This window comes from Prionailurus bengalensis, chromosome C2 (genome assembly GCF_016509475.1).
Source record: "Prionailurus bengalensis isolate Pbe53 chromosome C2, Fcat_Pben_1.1_paternal_pri, whole genome shotgun sequence".
Classification (NCBI taxonomy): Eukaryota; Metazoa; Chordata; class Mammalia; order Carnivora; family Felidae; genus Prionailurus; species Prionailurus bengalensis.
In genome coordinates this window covers 144,513,764-144,540,216 of record NC_057350.1, presented here as the reverse complement: position 1 = coordinate 144,540,216, position 26,453 = coordinate 144,513,764, and the positions used below count along the sequence as shown (strand labels likewise).

At 42.0% G+C, this 26,453-nt stretch overlaps 1 protein-coding gene and 1 long non-coding RNA gene across 8 annotated transcripts in view; one reads left to right on the top strand and one right to left on the bottom strand.

Moving 5' to 3' along the window:
* NEK10 (NIMA related kinase 10) overlaps positions 1 to 26,453 on the top strand; it is a 231,100-nt gene that overhangs the window by 10,754 nt on the left and 193,893 nt on the right. For 5 of the 6 annotated variants that reach the window (XM_043595557.1, XM_043595555.1, XM_043595558.1 and 2 more), the window contains exons 2-6: positions 6,161 to 6,271; positions 6,494 to 6,554; positions 12,109 to 12,239; positions 13,787 to 13,885; positions 22,780 to 22,864. In XM_043595557.1, coding sequence (XP_043451492.1) covers positions 6,198 to 6,271; positions 6,494 to 6,554; positions 12,109 to 12,239; positions 13,787 to 13,885; positions 22,780 to 22,864 — 450 coding nt within the window. In that variant the 5' untranslated portion in view covers positions 6,161 to 6,197. Of the gene's footprint in view, positions 1 to 6,160; positions 6,272 to 6,493; positions 6,555 to 12,108; positions 12,240 to 13,786; positions 13,886 to 22,779; positions 22,865 to 26,453 lie in introns of those variants that run through there. The other variant, XM_043595561.1, reaches the window with a different exon arrangement.
* LOC122492071 overlaps positions 13,926 to 26,453 on the bottom strand; it is a 28,528-nt gene continuing 16,000 nt past the window's right edge. For both annotated transcript variants that reach the window (XR_006299531.1, XR_006299530.1), the window contains 3 exons: positions 19,464 to 19,700; positions 16,905 to 16,995; positions 13,926 to 16,523 (listed from right to left, as the gene is read on the bottom strand). This is a non-coding gene — a long non-coding RNA (uncharacterized LOC122492071). The remainder of the gene's footprint in view (positions 16,524 to 16,904; positions 16,996 to 19,463; positions 19,701 to 26,453) is intronic.

Genomic DNA, 26,453 nt, shown 5'->3' with positions numbered 1-26,453 from the left:
GTTTCTTTAATGTCTACTTGAGCACAGACAGAACTGCAACTTGTAATCTGATACGGAGGTTAACTGTCATTCATCAAAGGAAATAAGGACTCCCTTGTGTTGGTACAAGGAAGTTATAAGTTCCTTTTGTGGTAAGCATTATAACAATTTATTTTAGTGCTTTTTCAAAATAATAAACCTGATGTAGCCCAAGTGGTAATTAACTGGAGTCATGTTAAACTCTCTTACTGTTATTACTTTCCAAGTGCTGTTTTTATCTTAACCATTAGTAAATGTAGTAAATAAAGTGTGGTATTTCCAAAGATGCAGCCTAAGTGATTAATAAGAAAAAAGGTATTAGTGGGATTTGGAGCTATTTTCCATAATGAATCAAATGACTTTTCTGTTTTATCTTTGGTAAAGATGAGGCCATTTAAGGATCTTCTGAACAGTTAAGTCAGTTGTGGAATGAAAAAGAATTTCCGGGTAGAGAATCTGAAAACCATATCACAAATACCCACCACATTATTTAGTCAGTGCGTTTATATTGTACAGTTTAGATTAATTACAGTCAGTCAGGTGATGTTACCGTAGCCCGGATTTCTTTCTCTGTTATATGTGTTTACCCTGCAATTACCAAGAGATCACGAGCAAATGAGGTGTGTTTCTCTGGGGACTTCTTTTAGCATTAACCCACATTTCAAACGACAATAGAAGATAGGAATTACTTTTGAGAATCTCTTTGAAATGGATTAAAAAATTCAACAGTGAGTCAGTACTGTGATTATGTCTGTACTTGACTAGGACTGTAAACATCAAACTCATTTGGCGATCCTGTGAGGCATGGAGAGATCATTTCTCCTCCCTCTGAGATCGTATTTGGGTCCCATGACTGAAATGGGCAAAAGGAAAAATACTGAAAGTTTCTGTTCTGAAAGTAATATGCACTAGGATTTTATGTATAATCTTTCACTTCTGTGCCCCCTCCCTTTTTTTTTTAAGAAAAAAAATACTAAATTTCAGTTTTCCCACTCAGAATCAAAGGAAAATCCACCTGAACACAAGTGTTTATGTAGCAAGTCTTGTAATCTCTTTGGCCTCGTCTCCTCTGTAAAATAAATGTCAGAAAATGCGTGGGTTTCAATTTTTTTTTTTTTTTTTTAGCAGTGGAACCCTTTTCTCAAATGAAACTGTACACAGAGCCCCAGAGAGGTGGGACCGCTCTGGTTTTAAGTGGGGAGCCCACGTTCAGTCTTCTTGGCCTTGTTTCTCCTTTCCCCGGGCTCACTCTCGCCCTCTCCTGGCTGTCCTGGAATCCACAGCTACTCAGGTCCTCTCCGGCTCTACCCTTGGGGCAGTGGTTCTCAGACAGTCATCTATCTAGGATTGCTGTGAAATCAAGATTGCTCTTTGGAAGGAGAGACTTCAGATTTCTAGGCTATTCAGGTGGTCTTCAGACTGGTATGTTACTGGTCCACGAGGAGACAAGTACAAAATTGAGAGTGTTTAGAAATGTTTACAGCAATTCAACAATGCTGCGATATTTAAGCACATGATCAGCGGGCTTACTTTGCTGAACAGGATATGGACCAACAGTATTGGTCCACGATAGATTTACGAATTTGAAAAAACCTAATAAGTTGTTTAAAAAGCACTGTTCATGAATATTATCTTACATAAAACTCCAGTTTTCCTCCTGAAGACTAAATAATTGAGATAATTCCTCAGTGTGTTCAAGACTTTTATAACATTACAAATATTCATCAGTTGATTTGATTTATGAGGAAGATTTATGAAAGATTTTTGAATTAAACGAGTAATGACACAGGTTTGTTTTTGAAATAGTTCTATTATCCATTGATTCATTAAACTTTTTTATACAGTAAATATTTGTTGTTTGCCTTCCTTGTGTGTGGTGAATAAGGGAGGTTCAGGGGCACCTGGGTGGTTCAGTCGGTTAAGTGTCCGACTTCAGCTCAGGTCATGATCTCACGGTTCATGGGTTCGAGCCCCACGTCAGGCTCTGTGCTGACAGCTCAGAGCCTGGAGCCTGCTTCAGATTCTGTGTTGCCCTCTCTCTCTGCCCTTCCCCCTCTTGTGCTCTCTCTCTTTCTCTCTCTCTCAAAAATGGATAAACATGAAAAAAAAAATAAAAAAAATAAGGGAGGTCCAATTCCTGCTTTATGGGGGAATCAGGCAACTGCAATATTTTGTGCACAGATTTGCGATGTGGGGAGTCCAAGCTGCCCTAGGACACTGAGGAGGAGTGCCAGGCTTGGGAGGTTCAAGGAGGTTGTTATCCTACGATCCTAAAATAATTGTTAAAAAGCAAATAATTCATGCACTTTGCGAAAGATACCTTAGCCACTCCTTACAGATTATGACCCAAATGTTTTCTGAGCTTTTGTACTGTGCTTGTATCACGCCATTTGCTATTTGGCGTGTGGGGATGTACTTGGGGATAAGACAGACACGATCTCCGCTCACATGGGGCTTATGGTCTGGTGCAAGGATACCGGGAAATGGACCAGAAGATTTCCAACACTGACGAGCTGCAGAAAGAGAGGAAACAGAGTGGATGTGGTAAGGATGAGTCTCTGGGGGTGAATATGTTGTACAGGTTTGTCAGAGGAGCCCGCACCACCGAGGGGACATCTGAGCAGAGACCCGAATGACACAAAGAAGCCAGCCTGAGAATGAGAGAGGAACAGCAAGTGGCAAGTGCCGAGGCTTCAGGCAAGGGTGAGATTGCCACCTTCATGAGCCAGGGAGAAGGCCCGCAGGGCTGAAGTGCAGTGAGCGAGAGGGAGAGAGGGTGGAAGGATCGGAGAAGTGAAAGTCACGGACAAGGTCGAGCAGAAGAGGGAAACGTGAGGCTGTGCTGAGTGTGCATCCACAGCAAGATTCTCGTACCGTCGTCACCCACAGCCCTTCCGTTGTGGTTGGTGATCACAGGGACGAGGTGAGTATCCCACCCGGAGCCTGTCGCATCCCTGGGACCGGTGGTGTGTCGGGGTGTTGACTTCAGTGTTCCTTTGCTTCTTATAGCCAGTTCCTGTGTCTCCTTTTGGGGAGACTCCCCCCAAGCTCCTGGAGTCTCTTTACCCCCAGACAGAAGTGTATGGGTGGCGGTTAAGACCTTCTCCAGGGACCCTTAACCAGTGACTCGTATAATCTCTACTCCAGAGCTCCCCGTGGAACCATGCTAGGCTGCCCTCTGGAGAGCTCTGGCTTTGGGGAGCACCCTTGCTTGATCTTTCCGGAGGACCCTTCCCCAATAAATTGTCTCGACTTGATGTAAACTGCCCTCCCGGCCATCCCCAGGTTTGGATTATAACCGTCGGCGTAACGTGATCATTTTTGTTCATTAAAAATGGAGTTAGAGGAAATAGTTCAGCATTCTCAACTTCTCAAAGTTTTCTTCAGAATACTTTCCATTTCACCAGCCATCAAGTGGAAAGGATTTTGTTTTTTTATCCTAAGGCAATTGTCTGTTTCTACCGATTCCGGTGGATTTGTTTACTGTTTAATTAAGTGAAACGTTTCCAGAGACTTATCTATTCTCACTCTTCCAGCTCACAGAGTAGACTTTAATTTTAAATTGATAAAACTATTAGATGATTATTTCCTGTTCACACACCAGGTCAATCAAATTATGGAGATTAAACAAGGGAATAAGGCGGGGTGTTTAGCAGGGTATGATCTGGATAGAAACGCTTTCCAAGGCTGGCAGAAGCAGCCTGTGAGCTTTTCCACACGTTTTCATGTGCTAATCTTTGTGGCTTTCGTTTCCTACTTCTAACACAGTCTGTAGCTATGGTTTGCACGGGAATTGGAAGCCAGCAGGCCAGTGTGGAATTTTCCCTGTGCCCGGGAGGGAAAAGTAAAATCAGATGCTATTCATTTTGACTGGATTTCCATTTATTTTAGAACATTTGGGAGCATTTTAATATCTCTATATAAAAAGCACTTGGATCTCGGGCTTTTAGAAATTATTTACAGATTATCTGTCATCCATTCTTCCTTTCTTCCACTCTCTCCTCCTCCCGCCCTCCTTCCCTTCCTTCTTCTTTCTTTTTTTAGAGGAAAGTGAAATCAAATCTCTATCTGAATCCATCACAAAACATATTTTGAAGTCATGAAGTGGGATTTTATGTGCTTATGGTAGAATAGTATGCCTGTGGTAACCTATTTTATCTTTAGCAGTTTTTAGTCGGAGATTGGACATGGTAAATGTTCAGTAAATATTTATTGATTGTATGGGTCTGTGGTGTTATATCCTAAGCACAATTCTAAAATATTATATTGTGCTTTTGTTGGTGTGCATCTGTGAAGAGAGCCTTGGTCCCCAACTCTTAATTCCCGTTCAACTCTGTCATAAATATGACAACTATACTGGAAAAATAATTTTTAAATCCTTAAACTGTCTTTGCACATTTAACTGAAGTTTTGCTTCATTCTGTTGCAGTGAAACACCCATTGGCACATTCCTTTTTGCTTTAAATATCTCTGAAACACTTGGATTTTGACCATAGATTTCACAATACATGGAGGCATGCGATTATAAGACAGTAACACATGCTTTTTCATGCCTGAAAATAACACTGAAGTCAAGCTGTGGCATTAAAGCATAGTTGGAAAATTTTACATCTAATCAAATTAAACTGATAGTATATTTAATTTTGTATTTGCTATGTAATTGAAAGCATGGGTATCTTCAACCTTTTGTTTCTATTCTGGAAATTAAAACAATTGAATCAGAAATTGATTAAGGAAAAAAGAGCAAACAAATAAGTTGCCTTCTGTTCGTTGGTTAAGTAATCTGTACTATTCCTTACTTACCTTTTGAGGGGATGTGGGAAACAGTATTAAAATTTATCCTGGGAAAAGTGACCATGATGACAGCAAAACTTACCTAGAAGATTGAAATGCCTATTGGGTTGTATTCCCAGGCTGGCCAGTCTCACTGTCCAGATTGTTTAAAAACAAACTTCAATTGAGTAAATTTTAAAGATAGGGAACAAACTGGAGGTTGCTGGAGGGGAGGTGGGTGGGGAGACGGGCTAAATGGGTGATGGGCATTAAGGTGGGCACTTGTTGGGATGAGTATTGGGTGGTATATATAAGTGATGAATCACTAAATTCTACTCCTGAAACAAACAAACAAACAAACAAACAAACGCATTTCTCAGCTGGAAAAAAAAAGATCTTATTAACTTTATTCAGTGATTCATGAATTGGACAACATCCACTCCTTTCAAATCAAAAGGAGCTCTTAGGAGTTTTACAGGCAGAAGGGAGCAAGAACAAGGAAGTTACACTGGTCAAAAAGTGGATTGGGTATTGCAAGGTCACTTTTCTTCAAAGGTATAGCATGAGTTTATCAGGCAGATTATTTAATTAATGCTGATGTGGTGATTCCTGATTGGCTAGTTTAAATTTTCATACCTGGGAGTGCTGAAAATATAATTAAGTTTGGTGACCTGGGGCTTAACATAAGTGACTCCATTTTGGGCCTGTTGGCTTGCTTTTGACAGGATGTTTGAGCGAGTGCAGGGGCTGTGCAGGACTGACCCAATTCTTGCTGAGTTCTCATTGACTACAGTTGACTCACCTGGGGTGGCAGTTTGAAAGGTTTAGGAATTCTGGAAATCCAGTGAAATTTTGTGTATTACCTCTGACACTGTAACACTTATTTGCAAATGGCTGGGACTTTTTCCAGGCTCTTAGAAGAATCACCTATGATGGAGACGAACTCCTTGAATTAGCAGCATATAGTTAAGGATACTTGTCGAGAAAGACAAGTAGGATGGCATAAAAACATTAGTTGGGCTTCAGGTATTTGCTTATAGATGTATATTTTGGAAACCCCTAATGGGGGCACTTTTCCTGACAAGCAGAAACGTATATTTGTTGAGACAGTGGGTCAGAATATTTGAAACCGAGAATGACTCAGAAAACAGAGGCTTATGGGCTAATATACCTATAAACTATGCCTTAAATGTATCTGAAGGCCTTTGAAAGATAAATAATAAATGCTATTCATATGAACATTTTTATTGTTGTGTTAGAAATAAATGTTAGCTTTTACCTACTTAAGTATTATAAAGTGACTTTCGCCTGAGAATATTTTGGAGCACAGACTCCAACTAAAGTATTCCCCTCTGGTTTATTTTGAAAGGAATGCCATGTTAATTCTGGGGCATTGATGTTTTACAATGCCTGATCAAGACAAAAAGGCGAAGACCACAGAAAAATCAACTGAAAAAAAACAACAAGGAGTCACCACCAGGTAACCCCTTACTGAGTCTATTTGAGAAACAGAGTAGACCTTTGGCAAGGGCTACTCTGGGTTATGGTGTTTACTGAAAGGTTTGCTCATTTCTAGAGGTTAAAGGAAATGGATACATTTCAGTCTCTACAGGCAGGCCTCAGAAGGGCAACACCATGGGTGGGTGCCACTAGTTCATCTGGAATCTTTGGTTGGTTGACACTGTGTTATTCTTTCTCCTAGGGACTATTCAGATCTTAAAAGACTTCGTTGCCTTTTGAACGTTCAATCAAGCAAACAACAGGTAGTATGTTCAAAGGATGTGCATGCATTGATAAAAGAGAACTCACATGTTTCCAAAGGGATTAATTTAACATTTTTATGAACAGTGTATCTATTTTTCTTTGTTCTTTTATATGTTTTATTTTTCTTTATCTGGCTGTTTCTCTCATACCTTGTTCAGTCCTGCCAGAATTCAGCATCTACAGCCTTTTCATTCTTCTTCTCTTTATTTTCTGTTTATTGCCATGTGTCCTAATTATCAAAGCTCTTCAGTCTAGAAACAGTATACTGTTCTATTGAATGCCTACCGTTTGACTCTTTGGAGTTTTCGGAACTTGATGTTTTCCAAAACACAAATTACTGAATTTTCTTTCTTCTCCCCTCCACCCCACCTCATGCTACCCAGTTCCTAGAGCACGACTCTTGATGTTTGCTGCAAATTTTATCTCACTGAAAACTCAGAGGGGAAAAGAGTTGATTTGGCTATTTTTCTGATAGCTTATATATATATATGTTTAATTTTTTAAATGTATATTTATTTATTTTTGAGAGAGACAGAGCATGAGTGGGGGAGGAGCAGAGAGAGAGGGAGACACAGAATCCAAAGCAGGCTCTGGGCTCTGAGTTGTCAGCACAGAGCCTGATGTGGGCCTTGAACCCACAAACTATGAGATCATGACCTGAGCCAAAGTCGACGCTTAACCGACTGAGCCACCCAGGTGCCCCAGCTTTTTTATATTTTTATCAGACAGAGAAAGAATGGTACCTCTGCTTGAATTTATCTTTAAACTTTTCTTTTTGGTTTTACTTCTGTAAGACTTTGGAGAATCATGAGATTAGAGGCTCTCTGTGAAGATTTGGAGAACAGCACAGCAATGCTAATAATAATGACAACAGCAGACACTTAGTTAGCACCTCTGATGGTAGGGATGGTTCTTGAATCCCAGTGACCTGGCACCAAAGTCTACTATGTCATACTTGTCTAAATAAATTTGTTGAAGAACTCTTGTATAGTAGGAATCTTGATGGATTTTGTTATATCCATCAAACTAACAGAGAACCACAACATTTTCATCTAGTTATTTATAGTCAAGGATGACTTTCTAGTGAATTGATGGCATATGAAGGCCAAATAGTATAGATCCTGTTTAGGGAACGTTTACCATGTGTCTGGTGCTTTATTTGCATCGCCCCGTTGAGTGACCACGACTTCTGCTTTCGCAGAATAGGAAACTGAGGCACAAAGAATTAAGTGACTTTCTCGAGATCATACCACCAGCTGATGGCTGGAATACAGGTCTGGGCCCAAACACTACATCTTCGCAATATATGCCTCTCCCCACTGAGTTGTCTTTTAAATGACTTGGGAAATGAGATTCCAGTTCAAAAAATAGTTGGATAATCTTTGATTCGGAGTAAACACGGTTGTGAAATACCTTTTCACCTATCAATCCTTCTCTGTTATTTCGTGCTATGGCCCCCAGGAGCAATTTCTTCCCATCCAGCTGTGTCAGCAGTCACTCTTTCTCTTTGTCTATCTCTACTCTGCTAAAAGAATCTCCCTGGCTTGCTGCTCACAAGCCTTCACGGACAATTGCCCCACATCACATCCATTCTTTTTTAGAAGGTAAGCAAGGTGACTCAGCATATGGTTTTGATTGTAGTTCCCATTCTTTCTCCCTGTCCATCCTAAGATGTAACCATGATGTCAGAGACTTCTATTTATTGCTTTTGCAATCCCTTCTCCCAAATTTGTCCTTCTCCCAAATTTCTTTCTTAAAATATCTTATCTGTTTCTAAGACCCAAATCTAATGACACCGCTTCTGCAAACAAGCTTTCTTTTATCTTGTATTCTCGAAGTGATCTCTGTCTTCCCAAAGCACCTTTTCCCGCCCACAGTTGTAGCCTTATAGTCTTCCTCATTTTGGAAACACTTGTCTACGTGTCTTATTTCCAGACCGGACTGTATATTTCCCAATGCCAGCAACTTTGACTTTGCCTCTGGTTTACTGTAGCCTTCGTTCAGTGAGTTCTTGGTCAGTTTTTTTCATCTTGAATTGTGGCTAAAAATTGAGTTACATCATGAGCATGTATAACCATATGGCCAGGGTAAAAGAAACACCAGTGATGTCTTTTTTTTTTTTTTTTCTTTTTCTTTTGTTTTTGTCTCTAATCTTCCAACTTTGAAGTTCATGCTGACTAGATCTATTGTATCCCCTTTCAACACCACTTCCTTGTTAACACTTGGAGGGGTTAACTAAAGTGAATTTAATAGTTTCTTCTTCTTTAACAAATTTTAGAATTTGTAGTCTGTTGTCTGGCAAGTTCACATGGCATAGCTTTTCGTCAGCTGTTTCATATGTACAAACACGCATATTTGTAATCCTTGAATTATTCAGAAAGTAGATGGTTCTAAGAAAAAATGAAAATGTCCTCACTAATATGAAGGTCCTGAGGTTCTCAAAATTCATTCCTAATTCTATTTAATTTAGCAACGATAAATGTTATTCTGAACACCCTCTTCTCTTTATAGTAAAATAATATGGAGAAGAACGATATTGGAAAGAACAAATCCAGCATTTGTTTATATCTTGTTTGTGAGAGAAGGAAGTAAGGAGGTTTATGGATATACATAAAGTATGACAATTTATGATAAATTGAAGCCAAGACCAAAGAAGAAAGAAGAACAAGGGTCAGGGACAAAGTAGTTAGTGAGGCAGAAATGCCCATCGAAATAAGCAAGTGGGCCACACGTTTGGCTCTGAGATTTTTAGCAGTCAATTTGAAAAGGGTAATTTGGGATTAAGGCTCACTCACCTGAATTTCTGTTCTAACAAGACCTGGCCTGTTATTTGCAAATAGACCAAAAATGGCCAATTAATCTGTTGCAGAGGAAATTTGCTTTGCGGTTTAGGCAGAGAATTGCAAAGAACTGAGTGTCCTTTATTTGAATCTCTAATGAGCCAAGTCACTTCCCTGTTGTTTCCTTGTGTCCCAATATTCTACTTTCGTTCTTTGTCTTGACTGCTCTGTGTATCTCTGTGTGTCTTGCTTAACCACATTAGAGTTTGCTGTTTTGTGGGACAGTCCCACAGTGTGACAGAACTGGGGACAGAGACACACTGAGGGGACAGAGGAGCCCCCTTCGTCATAACAAGGTTACAGTAATCCTAACCTGGTAAAACAAATCATTCAAGGAAAGGAATTACCCCAGGGTTATTGAAGCAAAGTGAAATGACAAAGTTGGTTGGAGATTTCACCAGAGGTTTTCACAAATATTGAAGTGATCTGCCAAGAGCTGGAATTCAGATTTTTCCCCCCTACATCCAAGGCCACGGGGAGCTGAGAAATCGGTTTGCAGTAAGTAAAAAAGATAGAAGAAAGAACAAATGAAGAACAAACAAATTACAGACTAGTTAATTGCCCCGAAATAGAAGAAGTTTTGATAAATACTGTGGAAAGAAAAGGTATAAGGCACAGTGTTCGTGTTCTGAGAGATAAGGTATGGAAAAGACATTTATAGATGTGACCAGGCAAGACAGGAATCCTGAATGAAGGGTGCAGACAGTAGGTGTATGGATTTTGACAGGCATAAGGAGGCCACTTTTGGCTCAGATCACAGGGAAGGAGATGGTTCTTGAAGAAATGGGCTGGTTTTCCATCAGTGGAATTGGTGGAAAGGTATTATTGGTGAAATGAGTAGAATAATCAGGTATCTGAAGCAAGGAAAATAACAAGCATTTAAGTGAAATGGTGACTGGATGTTTCTATTGGAAGGAGTGATACATAATACTAGAGGAAATTGGGCAGCGTCTGAAGGCCCATCTGCGATTTTGTATGAGCCCATAAGCAACAGGGAATGTTGACATTTCCAAGCAGAAGTGACACAGTCAAATTTTTAGGAAAGTTCTGTGCTTCATCCTGTAGTCTTTCTTCTTTCCGCTCATGCTAGTCAGGCTGCTCAGGTACCTCTCATTTTCTGGAGTACACACAGATGTCCTCTGTCTTGCAGCCTGTAAAAGTCTGTCTGGAATACTCTGAAATACTCTTGGCATCCTGGTCCGTGGCCCACCCTGTCTCTCCCTTACTTTCTGCCACAACAAACCCTGGTTCACTCAACTTGCAGCCTCTTCTCGTGCTGGCTTACCCCTCCCCCACCCCACGGGACTCTGACCTTGAAGGCAGAGGAGGGTATCAGGCATGATAGGTGCTATAAGTGAGGTCCACACAGTAACGCCACCAGGGACGGAGTGAACAGCTCTGCCGGGAAGGCTCAGGCGGGTGCTCACCAGGAGGCTGAGCTGAGCCCTGAAAGGTGATCAGGAATCAGTCTGCAGCACATGCCCAGGCATGGAGTGGTCAAACACTACGGTAGTTTCTGGGACAAGTGACCGGTTTAATGCGGCCAGAACGTGGGGCACGGTTTTATATTTCTCTGGCATGTTTTGTTTATTTATTTATTTGTATCATATGGACTTGCAGATTCGTAGTTTATTCTGTGGTGGATTTATTTTTCAGTACTGCATAGCAAATCATTCCAAAACTTAGTTGTTTAAAACAACGATCGTTTACTGTGTCTTACCTATTCTGCAGGTCATGAATTCAGAGCAGTTAGCCTGGATGGTTCTGGTTCAGGTTTCTGCCACCGGGTGCCCACTAGCCATGATTCTTTCAACATCAACTGGGGCACCGCTTCCAAGGTGGCTCATTCACATAGCTGGCAATGGGTGCTGTTTGTGGGTGGGAGGCTTCTCTCCACAGGGCTGTTTGTCCTCACAGCATGAGCTGGGGATTCCCCAGAACTACCCCCCTACATGTTGAAAAAAATTTTTAATGTTTGAGAGAGAGAGAGTGAGAGAGAGACAGGCAGAGAGAGATGGAGACACAGAATCCAAGCAGGCTCCAGGCTCTGAGCTGTCAGCACAGAGTCTGATGTGGGGCTCGAACCCACAAACTCTGAGATCATGACCTGAGCCGAAGTCGGACATTCAACCGACTCAGCCACCCAGGTGCCCCTAGTTGTTCTTGTTGTTGCTGCTGTTGTTTTAAGTTAATTTATTTTCAGAGAGAGAGCATACGTGCAAGCAGGGGAGGGGCAGAGAGAGAGAGAGGGAGAGAGAGAATCCCAAGAAGGTTCCACTCTCTGTGTGCAGAGCCTGACTTGGGGCTCAATCTCCTGGCTGTGAGATCATGACCTGAGCCTAAACCAAGAGTCGGACGCTCAACCGACTGAAACCCCAGGTGCCCTGAGATGAGCAAGTTTGGTTCATGTTGAGCTGCTGTTATAATCAAGGGAGCCTGAAAATACATAAATAACTGTAAGATATGACAGGTGGCGTTACAAGCTATGAAGAAAAATAACACAGCATAAGGCAGAAAGAGTAAATGTTTAAGTCAAAGACGTTTAAATCTTGGAAACCCCTAAATTTGACTTGGCTATCATGTTAATTATTGTTTCGGGGAAAAAACTCATTCCCTTTATCTGGCCTCCAATTACCCCTTCCCCCATTTTGTTACTTTGTTTATTCTGTGCTGGATTGTTATCCTCACGGGCTCCGTGCTTCTATTTCTGTAGCTTCCAGCCATTAACTTCGATAGTGCCCAAAATAGCATGACGAAGTCTGAGCCTGCCATCAAGGTGGGTGGACACAGAACCCGAGGTCAGTGGCATGAGTCCACAGAAGCTGTTGAACTTGAAAATTTTAGGTAAGAATCCAGTATCTCCCCTGCCTTCAACAACCTATTCTAATTAGCCCAAAACTTTGTTTGTTTGTCACGGGAGCTAAAATTTACAAGTGTTTCAGAATTTACCATGGGGATTCTTAATAATTTCAGTGTTTAAACCATTCCCAGAAATAGTGTGTAAATAACAGCTCAGTGGCTTTAGGTAGAACCGACGTGGGAGTTTCAGGACACCTTGCTGAGACACCTCCGGCATTTGTTCTATGAGGAAATGGTTCCAAGTTGTTGGCCTGGCTCAGCTGATTCCAGGCTTTGTCTTCAGCATTTGGTCTGTCCATACCTTGCCAGCAATGAGGAGGCATAAAAGAAGCCGTTGCTCTGAACAGATATGGTGGCTAAGGACTGTGGTTGTCAAAGCAACTGAGGTTTTCAGTTGAAGGGATTACACCTCACCTTTAACATTGAAACTGGCAACCCACATTCATCTGTCCTGTCACCATTTAGACCTGCCAGAAGTTGCACATTTTTGTGGGCCACTCCCCTTCCAGGAGCTGGGTCTCTCGGCTTTACAATGTGCTGAGGTCATCTGGCACTAAGTGCTGTGTAAATAATGAATGGTATGAAATATCAACATGAATATTCTAGAATGATCATTTATTTATTTGACCTAGATTTCTTCTCCCTGTCATTTTATGGCAATGAATTTAATAGTCTACAAAAGGCATATGACAGTAAATGGTTTATATTTAGTGAGGAACACTAAATTCTTTAAAAATGCTTACATATTCAGTCTACTGGTATCCATGTACTAAGAATGCCCTCGCCTGGCTAGGGTAGGGACACGCCGTCCAATGACCAGTGAAAAACTGCAAAGGAAGAACAGTGCAAATGACAACATGAGGCTATAGAACTTGCCTTTGAGGTGATGTGTTCATGTAATTCCAGATTATTGGCTTAGATCTTAAAATTGGTCTATTTTAATAGGCACAAAAATAACATATATTTTGTAGCAGTGCCACCATTTTGTGCATTATCTCTTATCCTCTCCCAGTTTTAAAGTGGAATTTATAATTTAAAGTAGTATTTATAACTTCTTTAATGGGTTGTAATATCAGAAAAAAGAAGCCGAAAATGGGATATCTCCAGACTTTGTTAAACACACACACACACACACACACACACACACACACACGCGCGCGCGCGCCATATGCAAACAATCAACAACCACAGAAACTTGTTTACAGCCTAATGCGGTGTCTAGATAATATGCACCAATCATTCTTTCTCTTTGCATACCCTTTTCCTCCTTCTGAACAAGTTTAGCTATTAAGTGTTTATAGGGAATCCTTTAGTTAAATGGTAAAATGAAATATATATGCTTGATTATAATCTTTATTAGCTTTATAAGTTAATCCTTTTTTAACAGTGGACATGTGCCTTTAATAATGTGTTAAATCCTGAGAATCCTTCAATATTTGCATGAATATAGATGATCTTTGCCTGCATTGCTAACTTTGAGACAGGCTAAATAATTTTTATTACAAAATGCTTTTCTGTTTGTTTAATCTCAGTATAAACTACAAGAATGAGAGAAACTTCAGTAAACATCCGCAGCATAAACTATTTCAGGAGATCTTTACAGCCTTGGTGAAAAATAGACTCATATGCAGGTAAGACTGTCGCAGAAAAGACCAACAATTTACACATGAATGGCATATCTTATATATCTTATTTTTAGCATATGGTTTGAAGCAGTTTATGAGATTGGATACAACATACTTAAAGGATAAAACAGAACAAATATCATTTAGAAGGAGGCAAATGAATAGGCATTGCAAGTGATCTCACTAAAATCACTCTGATTAAATACTGAATTTTGCCAAATTTTGTGACAGATGAGGTAAAATGGGAAAACACCCATGTTACACTATTTTTCTTATTTTTCTTACTATGAATTTGGATACTCAGGAGTTTATTTCCAGGGTCCTTATGAAACAGACACTGCGTAACCCCCTGGCCAACATCCTCATGGCACACTTTTTCAGTTGATACAAGGACTGATTAAATGGGCTGCCCCAGCTTTGACCTTGGGGAAAGGATGAATGTGTACCCCCCAGTACAGCCCAATGATGATATTTCTTCTTGGGACCAAGTTAAATGTTCCCTCTATTGATCTTCATTGTCTTAACACAAGTGCAGTGTTGGAACTATGGGGAAGGGTTAGCAAGACCTCTTTCTGTCTCACAAACATCAGGTGTCTTCGGTGAGCCATTGACTAGTGCTGGATTGTAGTCAGGACTGAATTTTCTATTCATTCTGGGCTGCTTGAAGCGAGAGCTGGTTATGCTGCTGCTAGTTATGAAGGTGGCTCCCAGCATTGTTACATGGATAGGACCTTGCCTTCTACTCTTCCCTGGAGGCCCAGGCTCTCTCCTGACAAGCAGCGGCTGAAAGGATGCCTATAAAGAACCGTGAATCTTCTGCATCACTTTGTGACTTGATTGAGATATCTGAATTCTGCCCCAGTGAGATGGGAAAAAATTACTCCTGTTGGAAAATAGGAGAAATATTAAGAATTTAATGTCTTGAGCAAGATAAGACTTTGACTTGGTCCAGTACAATAGCTGACTTTAAATAGAACAGTATCCCGGTGGGTCCTCCATGATGAATCAGCTACAAAACATGTCTAAGTGGCAGCCTAACGATTTGATCTTTAGAAGGGGCTTATTTGGTATTAAATATTCAAGGGTTGGACAGTGGCTGCCAAATACATTTGTTTAGTTTAAAGCAATCCAGGATTGGGACTGCATCTATTATGTCTTTGTACCTGATTTAAGCAGAGGATTATAGGACTGGTTCAGATGATACAAAAAGCCTAAAATCTTTATCATGGCTTTGGAATCGGGTCCCTGCTCAGTTCTTGACAGTATACTCAGATTGTTGAAAGATTAATGAACACTACAAAGGCCCTGAAATTGCCCTGGACTGTTTTCTCCCTGAGCTCGAACAGAATATAACGATGGTTAGTAGCAGAATAATTATGCCTGAAATGGTATTAGGAAATGACGTTCTTTAATTCATTGTGAAGACGGCTATCATGGACTCTTCAACGGATGTCTCATAGACCATTTATTGGGTCAGTACTTTGAGGAAGGAAGAATACTTCCAGAATTAAAGATGTGAGAGATGTCACTGTGTCCCCACTCTGAGGGCACTAGATGCAGAAATTGTTAGGGAAACTAATTGGGCAAGGGTTGGCATCCAACAGTTGAAAAGATCTTAACAATTCTGAAGTTAAGAGATCTCTTGTCAGGACCTTTTCAAATTCTTAGTGATTAATGAGGCATCTTATGCCTTATGGATGGAATTACTGGCTTGCAACATGAGTAGTCCCTGGAAATCTTCAAACTAGGAAGAGATGATTATAGATCTCTTTGCCTTCATAGTACGAGAAGGAATTTAGGAATGTTGAACATCAAGGGCATCCTTTTACGTCATCCTTTGGCTGCTGATGGATTGTTACGTTCAGTTCTATTCTAAAAGCAAGGTTGGGTCAAAGATGGCTTAAGTGTAAAGGTCTTCCATTGTTCCTCACCCCATATGACCTTGCTAAGATAGTCGGAATTACCTCCCCTCCCGACCCCCCTCTAAATTTAGACTTAACAGAAGAATTACATCTCAGGGACTTTTCTGGTATAGCTTCCTATCCTATTTCTTTGCCAACATCAGATTTAATGTTGGCTGGAAAGCTTGGATTCAATGCATTTGAATACATTTGTATATCTACTGTGTGCAAGGAAGAGAGGGAATAAGCATTGGGGAAGGAAGAGAGAGTGAAAATACAAAGATGAATAAAACACATGATCCCTTTCTTCTAGGGACTCAGCATCTACTCTGGTCAGCAAAACAATTATCCACTATCCCGATACAAGGGAAAATATGGTGGATATAAACTATTTATATTATTACAACTAAAGACTGGGGGAGATTGAGGGGTGTGGACTTTGGTCTTTGGTCCAATTCAGGCTGTAGACGAGATTGGACACATTCAGGATGTTATGCCATTCAGTTTTACCCTGAGGATATAGCTGATTGGAATTTTGTGTCACGTGTGGAGTGTGAGCCCTTCCACGTCTTCTGTCAGTTTATGCCCCAGTGATGCTGTTCTTATTGTTGTTCTATTCCATTCTTCCCCACTGCAGTCTTCCTCTAAACCATACTTCTAGATACTTCCTTTCTGGGTGCATTTCCCAAGATTGGCCTATGATTACTCCCTTGTTCTCAGAAGTGAAGATTGCGAGGCGGCATCTGAAATGAGATGGGAGTTGTTAATCCAGGGTGAGATAAGGTAACACAGTAAGCACTGCAGACACCTCGTGGTACATCTCAGAGGGCAAGTGAAAGTGGCATCCCTGAAGCTGAGGTTACTCCTGGTTACACGTGGTCACAAATCTTGACTCATGGCAGAGTACAAAAGCAAATTTTGATCTTCCAACTTTTCATTCAGCCATAATGTCATCTATTGGAGAGTCTAGTTAGAAAATAAATCCGCCCCCTTTCCATTTCACCTGCCTGTCCAGGAAAGTACAAAGGGTGCTGGGTATCCAAGACCAGGTTGTTATGAGGTTGCATAGGAAAGTAAAAGTTGTCACAACATTGGCATATCCTCTAACTACTTATAAAATTGACCTCTACTCAAGGATCTCTTCTGTGTATCTGTTCCTCTGAGCTCCCTCTTTGTTGGTCCATTCCTTGCTGATTGCCAGATGATGTGCAGATCCTGTAATACAGTGCAAATATAACATAGTTTTTCTTGTGAAATGAACTTGCAAATGTGGCTAAAGATGGAGAATATCCTGATGATACTAAAAAAATAATTATAGTGCTGAACTGTTAGAATCTGGCTAATGAGGCGCCAGCATAATTAGACCACTGACAAATTGAAGAAGGGGTATTAACGAGGACAATGACAAGGTGGGACTTCAAAAAAGTACATTTGGACCCCAAAGGTTAGGAGAGGCCCTTAGGAAAAATTGATGACTCTTTCTAATATATTTGCAAAAATGAACCTTTTTATGTTGCCGAAGCCAAAAGTGAATTCAAGGATGTTGGATCACGTTATGTGATTGGTCAGAAAAAGTGTGCCCCCAAATGTCAGCAGAATCCATTTTTGCTTTGTTCTAGTTATTAGGGCAGAGTTGCGGTTATAACTTAAATTTTGTGAAATGTAAAATAAAATATATCTTAGTTTATTTTTTAAGATAAGATTTTCATTGCAACTTGCTCCCTGCTATTTAATATGTTTGGTGTTATTTTAAAGTGGGTTCACTGAGCTGGTCTCTTCCTGGTATGATTATTCTACAATTGCTGGTATATATACCAGGTTCTGCCATGTCAGTTAAACCTGAACCACCTGATCCATTTAGCATGACTTTTTTGCTCCAAAAATGCAATCACTTTTCTAATAAGAACAAGTTGGTGTCCTTATTATTTTACATGCCGTTTTCTGAAATATCTACTGTAAATGTGGCGTATTTTGGAAACAGATTGCAAAAATCAATCACTTGGATGTCTACCAGGTATGAAATTAAAATGTTCTAGCCTTCCCAGGAAAGCACTGCTTGTTCTTGGGCCACATGCAACCACTGGAACAAATTTTAACGTGGCCAAACCAATAAATGACAGTTTCCCATTAGTACATGACCTTCTGAGAGCCAGGCAGTGACTTCCAGATACAGTCTAGAGACCACATTTCCATGGCTAAAATCAGCCAATCCCCAAACACTTGGAGAGCTTTGCTCTGACAGACTGTGCCTTATAAGTTGTATATAATTACTCTCAATTCATCTTTTGTTTTACATAGTGATTAGCGGACTTTTTCTTCTTTGGAGATCTTGAAGCTAACATGCCTAAAACAGGACTTTTGATTTTTCTTGCTCAACTTGCCCTCCCTCAGCTTTATTCTTCCCCACCTATTGCCTGGTCCAAACTGCCATCATCTCTCACTTGGACAATTGCAGTAAGTTTACTTGGTTCCCTGCTTTGATCCCCGATTCCCTATACTGTTCTCAATACTGCCACCTAAAGGATCCTTTCAAAAATCTGTTGGATCATATTAGTTCTCTGCTTGGAGCCTTTTAGTGGCTTTCCAGAATAAAAATTCCGAAGTCCCTATTCTTATTCTACAAAGACCTGCAGATCTGGGCTCCTGCCATCTCTCCGACTTCAACTCCTAATACTTTATCTTGGCTCACTTTGCTTCAGCCCGACGGACTTCCTTACTATTGCTTGCACAAACAATCACACTCCTGCTCAGGGACTATATACTTAACTCTTCTGCTGTTCTGACCTAGACTCACTCCTCACTTCACTTGGATGCTAATCTGCCCAGAGAACCCTTCTCTGACTTCCCTAAAATAGTATCCCCTGGACTGTCTAAACCCTTAAACTTTCTTGTCCTCCATTATACACCACCTCATATAAAGTTTTATTTGTTTGTTTTTATTATTGCCCTTCTCCCTTTAGAAGGTCAGCTCCATGAACACAAGTGCACGGTTTTGTCCTTTGCCTTACCCTGGGCGTGTAACCATGCCTGGCTACCAGTAGGTGATGAGTAAATATTTGAAACCATTCTACCTCTGAAACTTCCATCAACTGTGTAGAAGAAACACATATAGGCAGTCCCTTCTGCTCAATATCTCTCTGACTTTAGGGACTGGCATAACCCATTGGATGGACTTCTGGTTGGGTGCATATTTGGGGCTAAATTTAGTGGGAAACACAAAGGAAGAAGAAAGACCCGCTGTGAATACTGGAATAAGCCGGTAAAGATGCCTTGAATATTCATTTGTAGTTAATTTCTTCACGCATACTTTTTTTTTCTTCTAAGTCTTACCACGGCTATTTGGATGTGAATTTTACTTTTCTAACATCTCTCCCCCTCCAAAAAGAATACAGGGCTCTGTTGTAGGAATGCGAGATAATGTTTATTTTGAAACAGGCTTGATTGAATTTCTCCACTCTTAAATTTTGAGTCAGAGGTGAAAGTGTTGTTGTTGTTGTTGTCGTTTTGTGTATTAATGGAAGGGGCAGTTTAAATGACACCTCACCATGAAGATGCCACTTATTCTGAGTGAGAAAGAGAGCGAAGCGTGGTACGAATGAGGACTAGGGTGAACCTCTGGCTTGTGCATCCGTCCCTGGGTTCAGCTGACCTCACACCATTTCGCTGTCCCGTGTGGTATTTACCTTCCAATACCGCAGCTTCGTGACTGCTTTTTACATGGAGCTTTCACATCACACACAGGTTTCTTCCACTGTGCAAGACGGTGAAGGCCCTGAGACCACATTTCAGTTGCTGTGCTGCCCGTGCCACTTTCCCTTCCCGTTTTGTACTGAAAGCGGAGCGTGATGCTGAAAGCGATGTGGCAGGTGGTCATGGGCAAAGGCCGTGGGAGCTGATCACGCTGTTCTGTATTAATAGTCCTGTGAAAGAAGTGGCAAAAGTTCAGTCACAAGAGGGGATAAATATTTGCCCGCTCATGAATCCGCTGCTGTGCGGAGGCTATATTGGGACATACCCTCCAGGGAAACGCTGTCTTTGCAGACAGACAGCTTTTTCAGAGCTGCCCCAGAGGACCCCCGGCTGCTGTGCTGAACATTCCTGCTCCCACAGTGTACGTGTTGGAGAGTCACTGTCTCTGCAGTCACCCCCGCCTCTGAGACCTGGAGTCGGTGCTGGGGCGGGGAGGGACCCAGGAGTCAGGCCCCAGCTCTGCTCTCCTGTGCAGCCTTGGGCCAGCCTCTGGGTTCCTCCGGGCTGCAGTTGCTGGCTCAATACAATGAGAGCACCCGTCTTTATGGCCTGCCGCTATTATTCTCTGTAATTCTCTGGTTGCACTAAGTCGTGTGTTTCCTAGTCCCCCACCTCTTGGCAAACAGAGATATAGATCATCTTACAGAACACGCCATTCCTCTTGAATACCAGGGCTCCATCCCATGTGCTGCGTCCTTGTGGGGGGTTAGGGGCTGGGAGCCAAGGAAGGAACAACTGCTCCTTCAGAGGTCAGCGCTCAGAGAGCAGAAGCCAGAGGACTCAGACACCAGGAATTCTGTTTACATTTATAACAGCAGAGGCCAGAATCACGTAGAAATATTAATAGCTTTGGGCTTTAGTCCCAAAATTGCAAAACAAAAAATGCCGTTTGCTTGGAACAGAACCTTTAACTCAGACTTTTCTGGAACTCTTCATTTATTTCTACTCCTTCAATAATAATAAGTTTAAAAAGCCTATCCTGGCATATTTTTTTTCTTTTTTACAGGGGGGAGGAAATAGGGGAAAAAGAGCTTTTTGTATTTATTTTAATATGAAAAACATTGCAAACGTCATGACTTTTCCTCATGAAGAGTGTATATAGTTAACAGGAAAAATACCAGTGCACACATATTTGTAGCTTGAATCACCTCTTGATATGTCTCATGGCTTTTCCTCTTAAATAATGAAAAGCAATCAGCATTAAACCTCATTAGGTTTTTAGCAGCTGTTGCAACTTGATCATTATTTCTTTTAGGTCTTTGGGATGTCGGATCTCTGCACTCCAGTTCAGGCTCCGTGCTATCTTTAGCTGACCCCAGCACCTGAAGGGGAAAGTAGTCATGTGCCCTCTCCCTATTTATAAAGATTAGAGGTATTCTGTCTGAAATAGGAGTCTCAGAATAAGTGTCCCCATAGGTGATTGTTTTACATTCAAAGCGCATTTCAAATTTGCAGTATTTTCCTCAACGCAGGGAAGTCGGGATGAACGATGGCACGGCCTTGGCTAACTGTGCCTGGCTGGCGGCACCGGCATGGGTTGAGTCCTGCCTTTATTCTCAGAAACTGAGCTTTGCCTCCGTAGCAAAGGTGTCGCTGTCATGGTGCCTGGGCGAGAGGAGGGCCAGGGTTTGATGGCGGGTGTGGTGGGCAGCTCCTGCCCGGAGCCCTGGTGATGGCGGGGAGAGCAGTTCTCAGCCAGTGATGCTTTTGGGATGTCTTGTTCGGCCTCTGTCTGCAGCCAGGCCTCTGTGAGGTGGGGTGGGGGGGATGGGGGGTGCTCTAACCTATCAGGAGCTCTCAGACATCCCCGGGAATATAAGAACATGGGAAAAGCATATTTGCCAACTTCCTTCTGGAAGGAATAGTGAGGGGTTTGGGGTGGAGCGGAAGGAGGTAGGGTGGGGCGTGACACCTCCAGTGGCAGTGACCGTAGATGTTCGTCCTGCCTTTGAGGAGGGTCGGTCTCATGCACTCAGGTTTGAGATGTGCGGGTTTGGGAGCAGAGCTGAATTTCTCAGGACCGTGGAGGAGGTGAAGCTGTATTCTACCACCAGTGCTAAGGATTAATATGAGGCAGGCCAGGCAAAGGTTGGCTTGGGACCACAGCTTAAGCAAATGTTCCACTTGACCGAGGGGCAGATCTTTAAAGTATCCTAACCTTGCTGGATGCATAACTAACCCAGCTGTGGGGGTGGGAGAAGTTATGTGGCTTCTAGTCTGGAACAGCTTTCCTTATCTTCCTCAGTTTTTCTTGGCTAACTATGGAATAACAGACACTTTTTGTTTTAGTGTTTTGTTAACATTTGCACCAAGCGCCACTGTTGGGCTAGCTTAGAGGACCGTGTGAGACAGTGTTGCCTGAGAGGGTGCCCGGGCTTATCTTTCCCCTTCTCCTTCGTGCTCCCCACCCTCCATGGTCTCCCCTGAGATTGCGTCCTTAGCCATTCACCTGTACACCAACCTTCGTCTCAGGGTCTGCTTCTGGGGAAACTGATCCAAGGAAATGCTTTTTCACGGTGTTCCCCAAACTGCCCACCAAAGTGCCCTGGAGGCTACAGAGAACCCCCAGGGTATCATGGAGTGTTTGAAATTTTCAAGGAGAAGAACGCTATGCAATATCTGTCAGATACAGTGCCAACTACTCAAGGTGCTGTATGATTTCCATATTAAGATTGGGCTACCTTCCTTTTGATGATGGCGTATGTTTCTGAAGCTGGGTTTTCCGTGGCTGTTATGATAAAAAGCAAGTACGAGGTGAAAAGCAGGTGGAAGAGGAGAAGGTGGTGGTATCCAATCTGATCACAAGGCTTGAGAATTTGTTTACTGTTTACAGGAGCACACACACCATTAGTAAGTAAATGTGCTTAAGAATGAAATAAAAATATTTTTCTTAAAATGTATGCGTATAATTTTTTCAAATGGATCCTAGCTTATTAGGGCATAAGTTCTTGTTAAGTCAAATTTAATTATTGGAACTTTTAGCTATTTCTTTTGGTCAGGCGCTGCCCCTCGGTCAGCAAGGGCAGTACAAACCAAATGATGATGGCAGTTTTTATGCATTTCACACTAACATGGATTAAGTGTTCAGGTACCAAATAATAGTCCTTGTTGTAGATTATGCTCGAAATAAACTAATGCTATTCCTTTGTGTGTCCCTTATTGTCCTGCACTGTTTTGTGTTGTTCATGAACTGTCACACTGGCCTCTTCAACACGGGCAAACATGCTTTCTCTTGTTTTCTTCTTTCAGAGAGTGGGTTAATCGAGCCCCATCTATTCACTTTCTGAGAGTATTAATCTGTCTGAGACTACTAATGAGGGATCCATGTTATCAGGTTGGTTGGAAAAAATAAAGGTAGTTTTTACTTGTTATGAAGATGAAGTAAAGATCTGGGATCATGTTAGCTTTTTTTTTTTTTTTTTTCTGTCTCACAACTCAATAGCTTTCAAATTTAGGAGGTATCTCAACTGCTATTTAAAAAGATATGAGAAATAATTTAATAGGGACAAACAAATCTCTATGTTTCTGCTGTATTAACTATGGTATTAAGTGGATGGGACTTCTGGTGTATGTTTAAACCATTGGCAGTTCAGGCCACACCTTTGAGTGTGTTCAAGGCTAAGCAGCTCCCTAGGTCAAAGTCAGCAGTGACAAGTGGGGGCCTTCTCAGGGAGTTCCCGAAGCAGCCCGTGGGAAAGGCAGAGACTGCAGTTTTAGCAGCTGCTCCAGAGTCCAGGCCCTTGGAGGTGAGCACGGGACCTGCCGCTGGTCTCCGATGAGGGTTGCGAGGCCGAGAAACTTTCCCCCCTCTCACTAGTTACTTGAGTGTGCTGCTGCCTCTAGTTTAGTGTTTCTTAAATTTTAATGTGCACAGGAATCCACTGGGAATCTTGTAAACACCGATTCTGATTCAGCAGGTGCACGCTGAGGCCCGACTGAGTCTCTGTGTTTCTGTGAAGCTTCCAGAGGATGCCAATGCCACTGGTCCATGGCCCACACGTTGCACAGCAAGGACTTAGTGCTTTAGCAGTGAGGCTCTAAAAAACAACCTTCCCTAACATTTCACCCAGACCTTCAAAATTATTTCTTCTAGTATCGACTGGTAGACAGCTGCTTCCATAAAGCAGCAGTTCTCAAACATCTGTGTGCGTCAGAAACACATGGACGACCTACAGATCGCTAGGGGCCATCCCCACAGCTGGTCGTTCAGTAGGTTTGGGGAGGGCTGGAAAATCTGCTCTTCTAGTAAGTTCCCAGGTAAAGCTGATGCTTCTTGTCAGGGGACCACAGTTTGAGAACCACTGTTCCAAAGCCTCAAGATCGCTTATTTAGTCATTATTGTTAATGCTTGCCAATGTTAAATATTTAGAACGTTCCTATTCTAAATACGTGCTTCGGTGTTTTCACAGATTTTTTCCCCCCTAAGAAGCATCTCCTTTTACACCCTGTCCTGATGAGCTACTAGGAAGCTCAGGCCACTCCAAAGATCTTTTACTTTGGATTTGGTTTTACTGATGAATTGTTTGCGTTGGAATGCGTTTCTCTTCATTACCCCCATAACTATCTTTTCCAACCTTGGCACTTAAAAAAAGCGTTTCGTACTAGTCAGCTACAGAGTCCGCTCTGATATGAGTCTTGTAGGATTCATGGTGGTGCCACCTGTTTCCGTTAGACGAATCACCACTTCTTCGTTCTGTATTCTAAGCTGGCCTTGTGCTATTATAGTTTAGTGAGCCCTTTGACTATGTGACTCAGGGCATTCTACAAATGGCTTTCTGTCCTGGTTGCTCAGAGATTTTTTGGGAAGACAGCATCCTTTTTTTTTCCCATGACCAGCCGTACAGAACTATGCATTCCATGTATTTCTAAAGGGCCGTTTGCAATTTTGTGTGCAGCGTATGTCATAACGGTGGACCACGTGTTCCATTTTGCCCGGGTCAGTCCCAGTATGTGTTCCTTGTTCCCACTTAATTATTAATAACATCTCCTTTCACTCTCATGAAGGTAGGTTTTTAGCAGGGGCTCTAATTTTCTGACTTATGGAAGTTAGCAAAGTATTTGCCTCAGAGATTTTCTGTTTGTTTAGAAAATTGATGACCGTTGTGTCCTACTCTGCTGATCTCCATCAAAGTATTGCCTTTCTTAGTCTAGTTCTTGATGGATCGGGACACGGTTGATTGCCCTGCTCTCTCCAGGAAAGAATTCAGTGACCTCATTGTTTATGGGATTTTGTGACTAAACACATATTAAAATGAAGTCCTTCCCCGATTTCTAGTCTTTCCATAGAAGGGTATTCTCTCTGAATATCTCCTCCTGGCACTCTTTCCACAAAGAAGAGCGTGTGCTCAGGCGGTTGTTGAACATCTTGAGTTGCCAAGAATTGTTGGCCGAAGTCACAAAGCTTTGCTGGGGTTTACTGTAATTTATGCCAGTTAATCTCAGCGAGCCTTCATCCTTGCTAGGCATTCCTTTCCTCGCTTGTTGAGTCTGTGCCGCAGGATCCACAGTGGCTGTTCCAAACCCTGTCCGCTTCTCATACTCCGATCCCCTCCTGACCCTGTCATCCTCACCAAATTACAGCATTGTCTGCTTTCTGGGAAAACCAAAGCCATTCCAGTGGGAACTCTCTTATTATCTCTTCTTTGTTTCTTGAAATATTAGGGTTACCTTGAAGCTTTATGTTCTTCTTGTCTCAGACGAAATATCCCTCCTCCTTGCCAAGGCTTACCCATCTATCTATTCTCTTCATTTCTATGTCAGTGTCTCCCTTTCTATTTTCTATTATTGTAAAAATGTCCTCTCCTGGACCCAGATGTCCCTTCGAATCTTCACCTTCCCTTCATTACTACATTTCTTGAGAGGCCAGGTTATATCTCTTGAACCCGCTTCCTCTCTGTCAGAACTGATGGGCTGTATTGCTTTCACACTGAATTCTTGTGAACAGGGTTCTCCCTGGAAGCCATGTTTCAGTCAGCATCCCTTGATCCAGAGGTTGCAAACTGGTAGCTCAGAGATTGGATCTTGCCTGCCAGAGACTTCAGTATATGCTTAACGGAGACTCCAGCAAGAAAAAAACCTGGAAGGAATGAAAGAGAAGCCATTTTGAAAATATGGAGTGCTTAGGGTTGTTTTCAATTAAAGGGAGACACGTGGTCTGAGGTTTCAAGTATGGTAGGAACCCCGAGCAGGATACAGAGAAATGGCCACCTGGACTTTACTGTGAAGCCATAGTACATTGCTTATCGAGGATGAAGTGAAAATCTTAAAAGCTCCTAAGTACAATTATCTTAGCAACCACAGTAAAAAGGTGGGCAGGCTGAGTGACCTTATCCCAGCACCTGCATTTCTCAACTCTCTTAGCAGCCCACAGGCTTCACTGCATTTTCTGTTTGTCTCCACCGCTCCCAGGAGGCCATAGCTCTTCCTTAGCACTTTGTGTTTTTCTGTATTACTGCTCTTTTTCTTGACCCTGCCTTCCTAAATGTTAACCTTCCCAAAGTTCTTTATTTTTTCAAGTTTATTTATTTTGAGAGAGAGAAAGAGAGAGAGAGCGAGCAGGGGAGGGGCAGAAAGAGAGGGATAGAGATAATCCCAGGTAGGCTCTGTACTATCAGCAAAGAGCCCAACAACTCAGGGCTTGATCCCATGAACTGCGAGATGGTGACCTGAGCCAAAACCAAGAGCCGGAGGCTTAACCGACTGAGCAACCCAGGCGCCCCATCCAAAGTTCTTTTCTTTCATCGTCTTCTCCCCTATCTCCCATGCTCTTGGCTTCAACTATCGTTGTTGGCATTGTTGGTTTTTTGCTCACAAGTACATACCTCCAGTCTCCAACTTTTCTCTTCATGAAAGTCACAAATTTCCAGGAGTATTTTGGACGGCCATCTGGATGACACAATAGTGTCATTACACTCAAAGTGAGA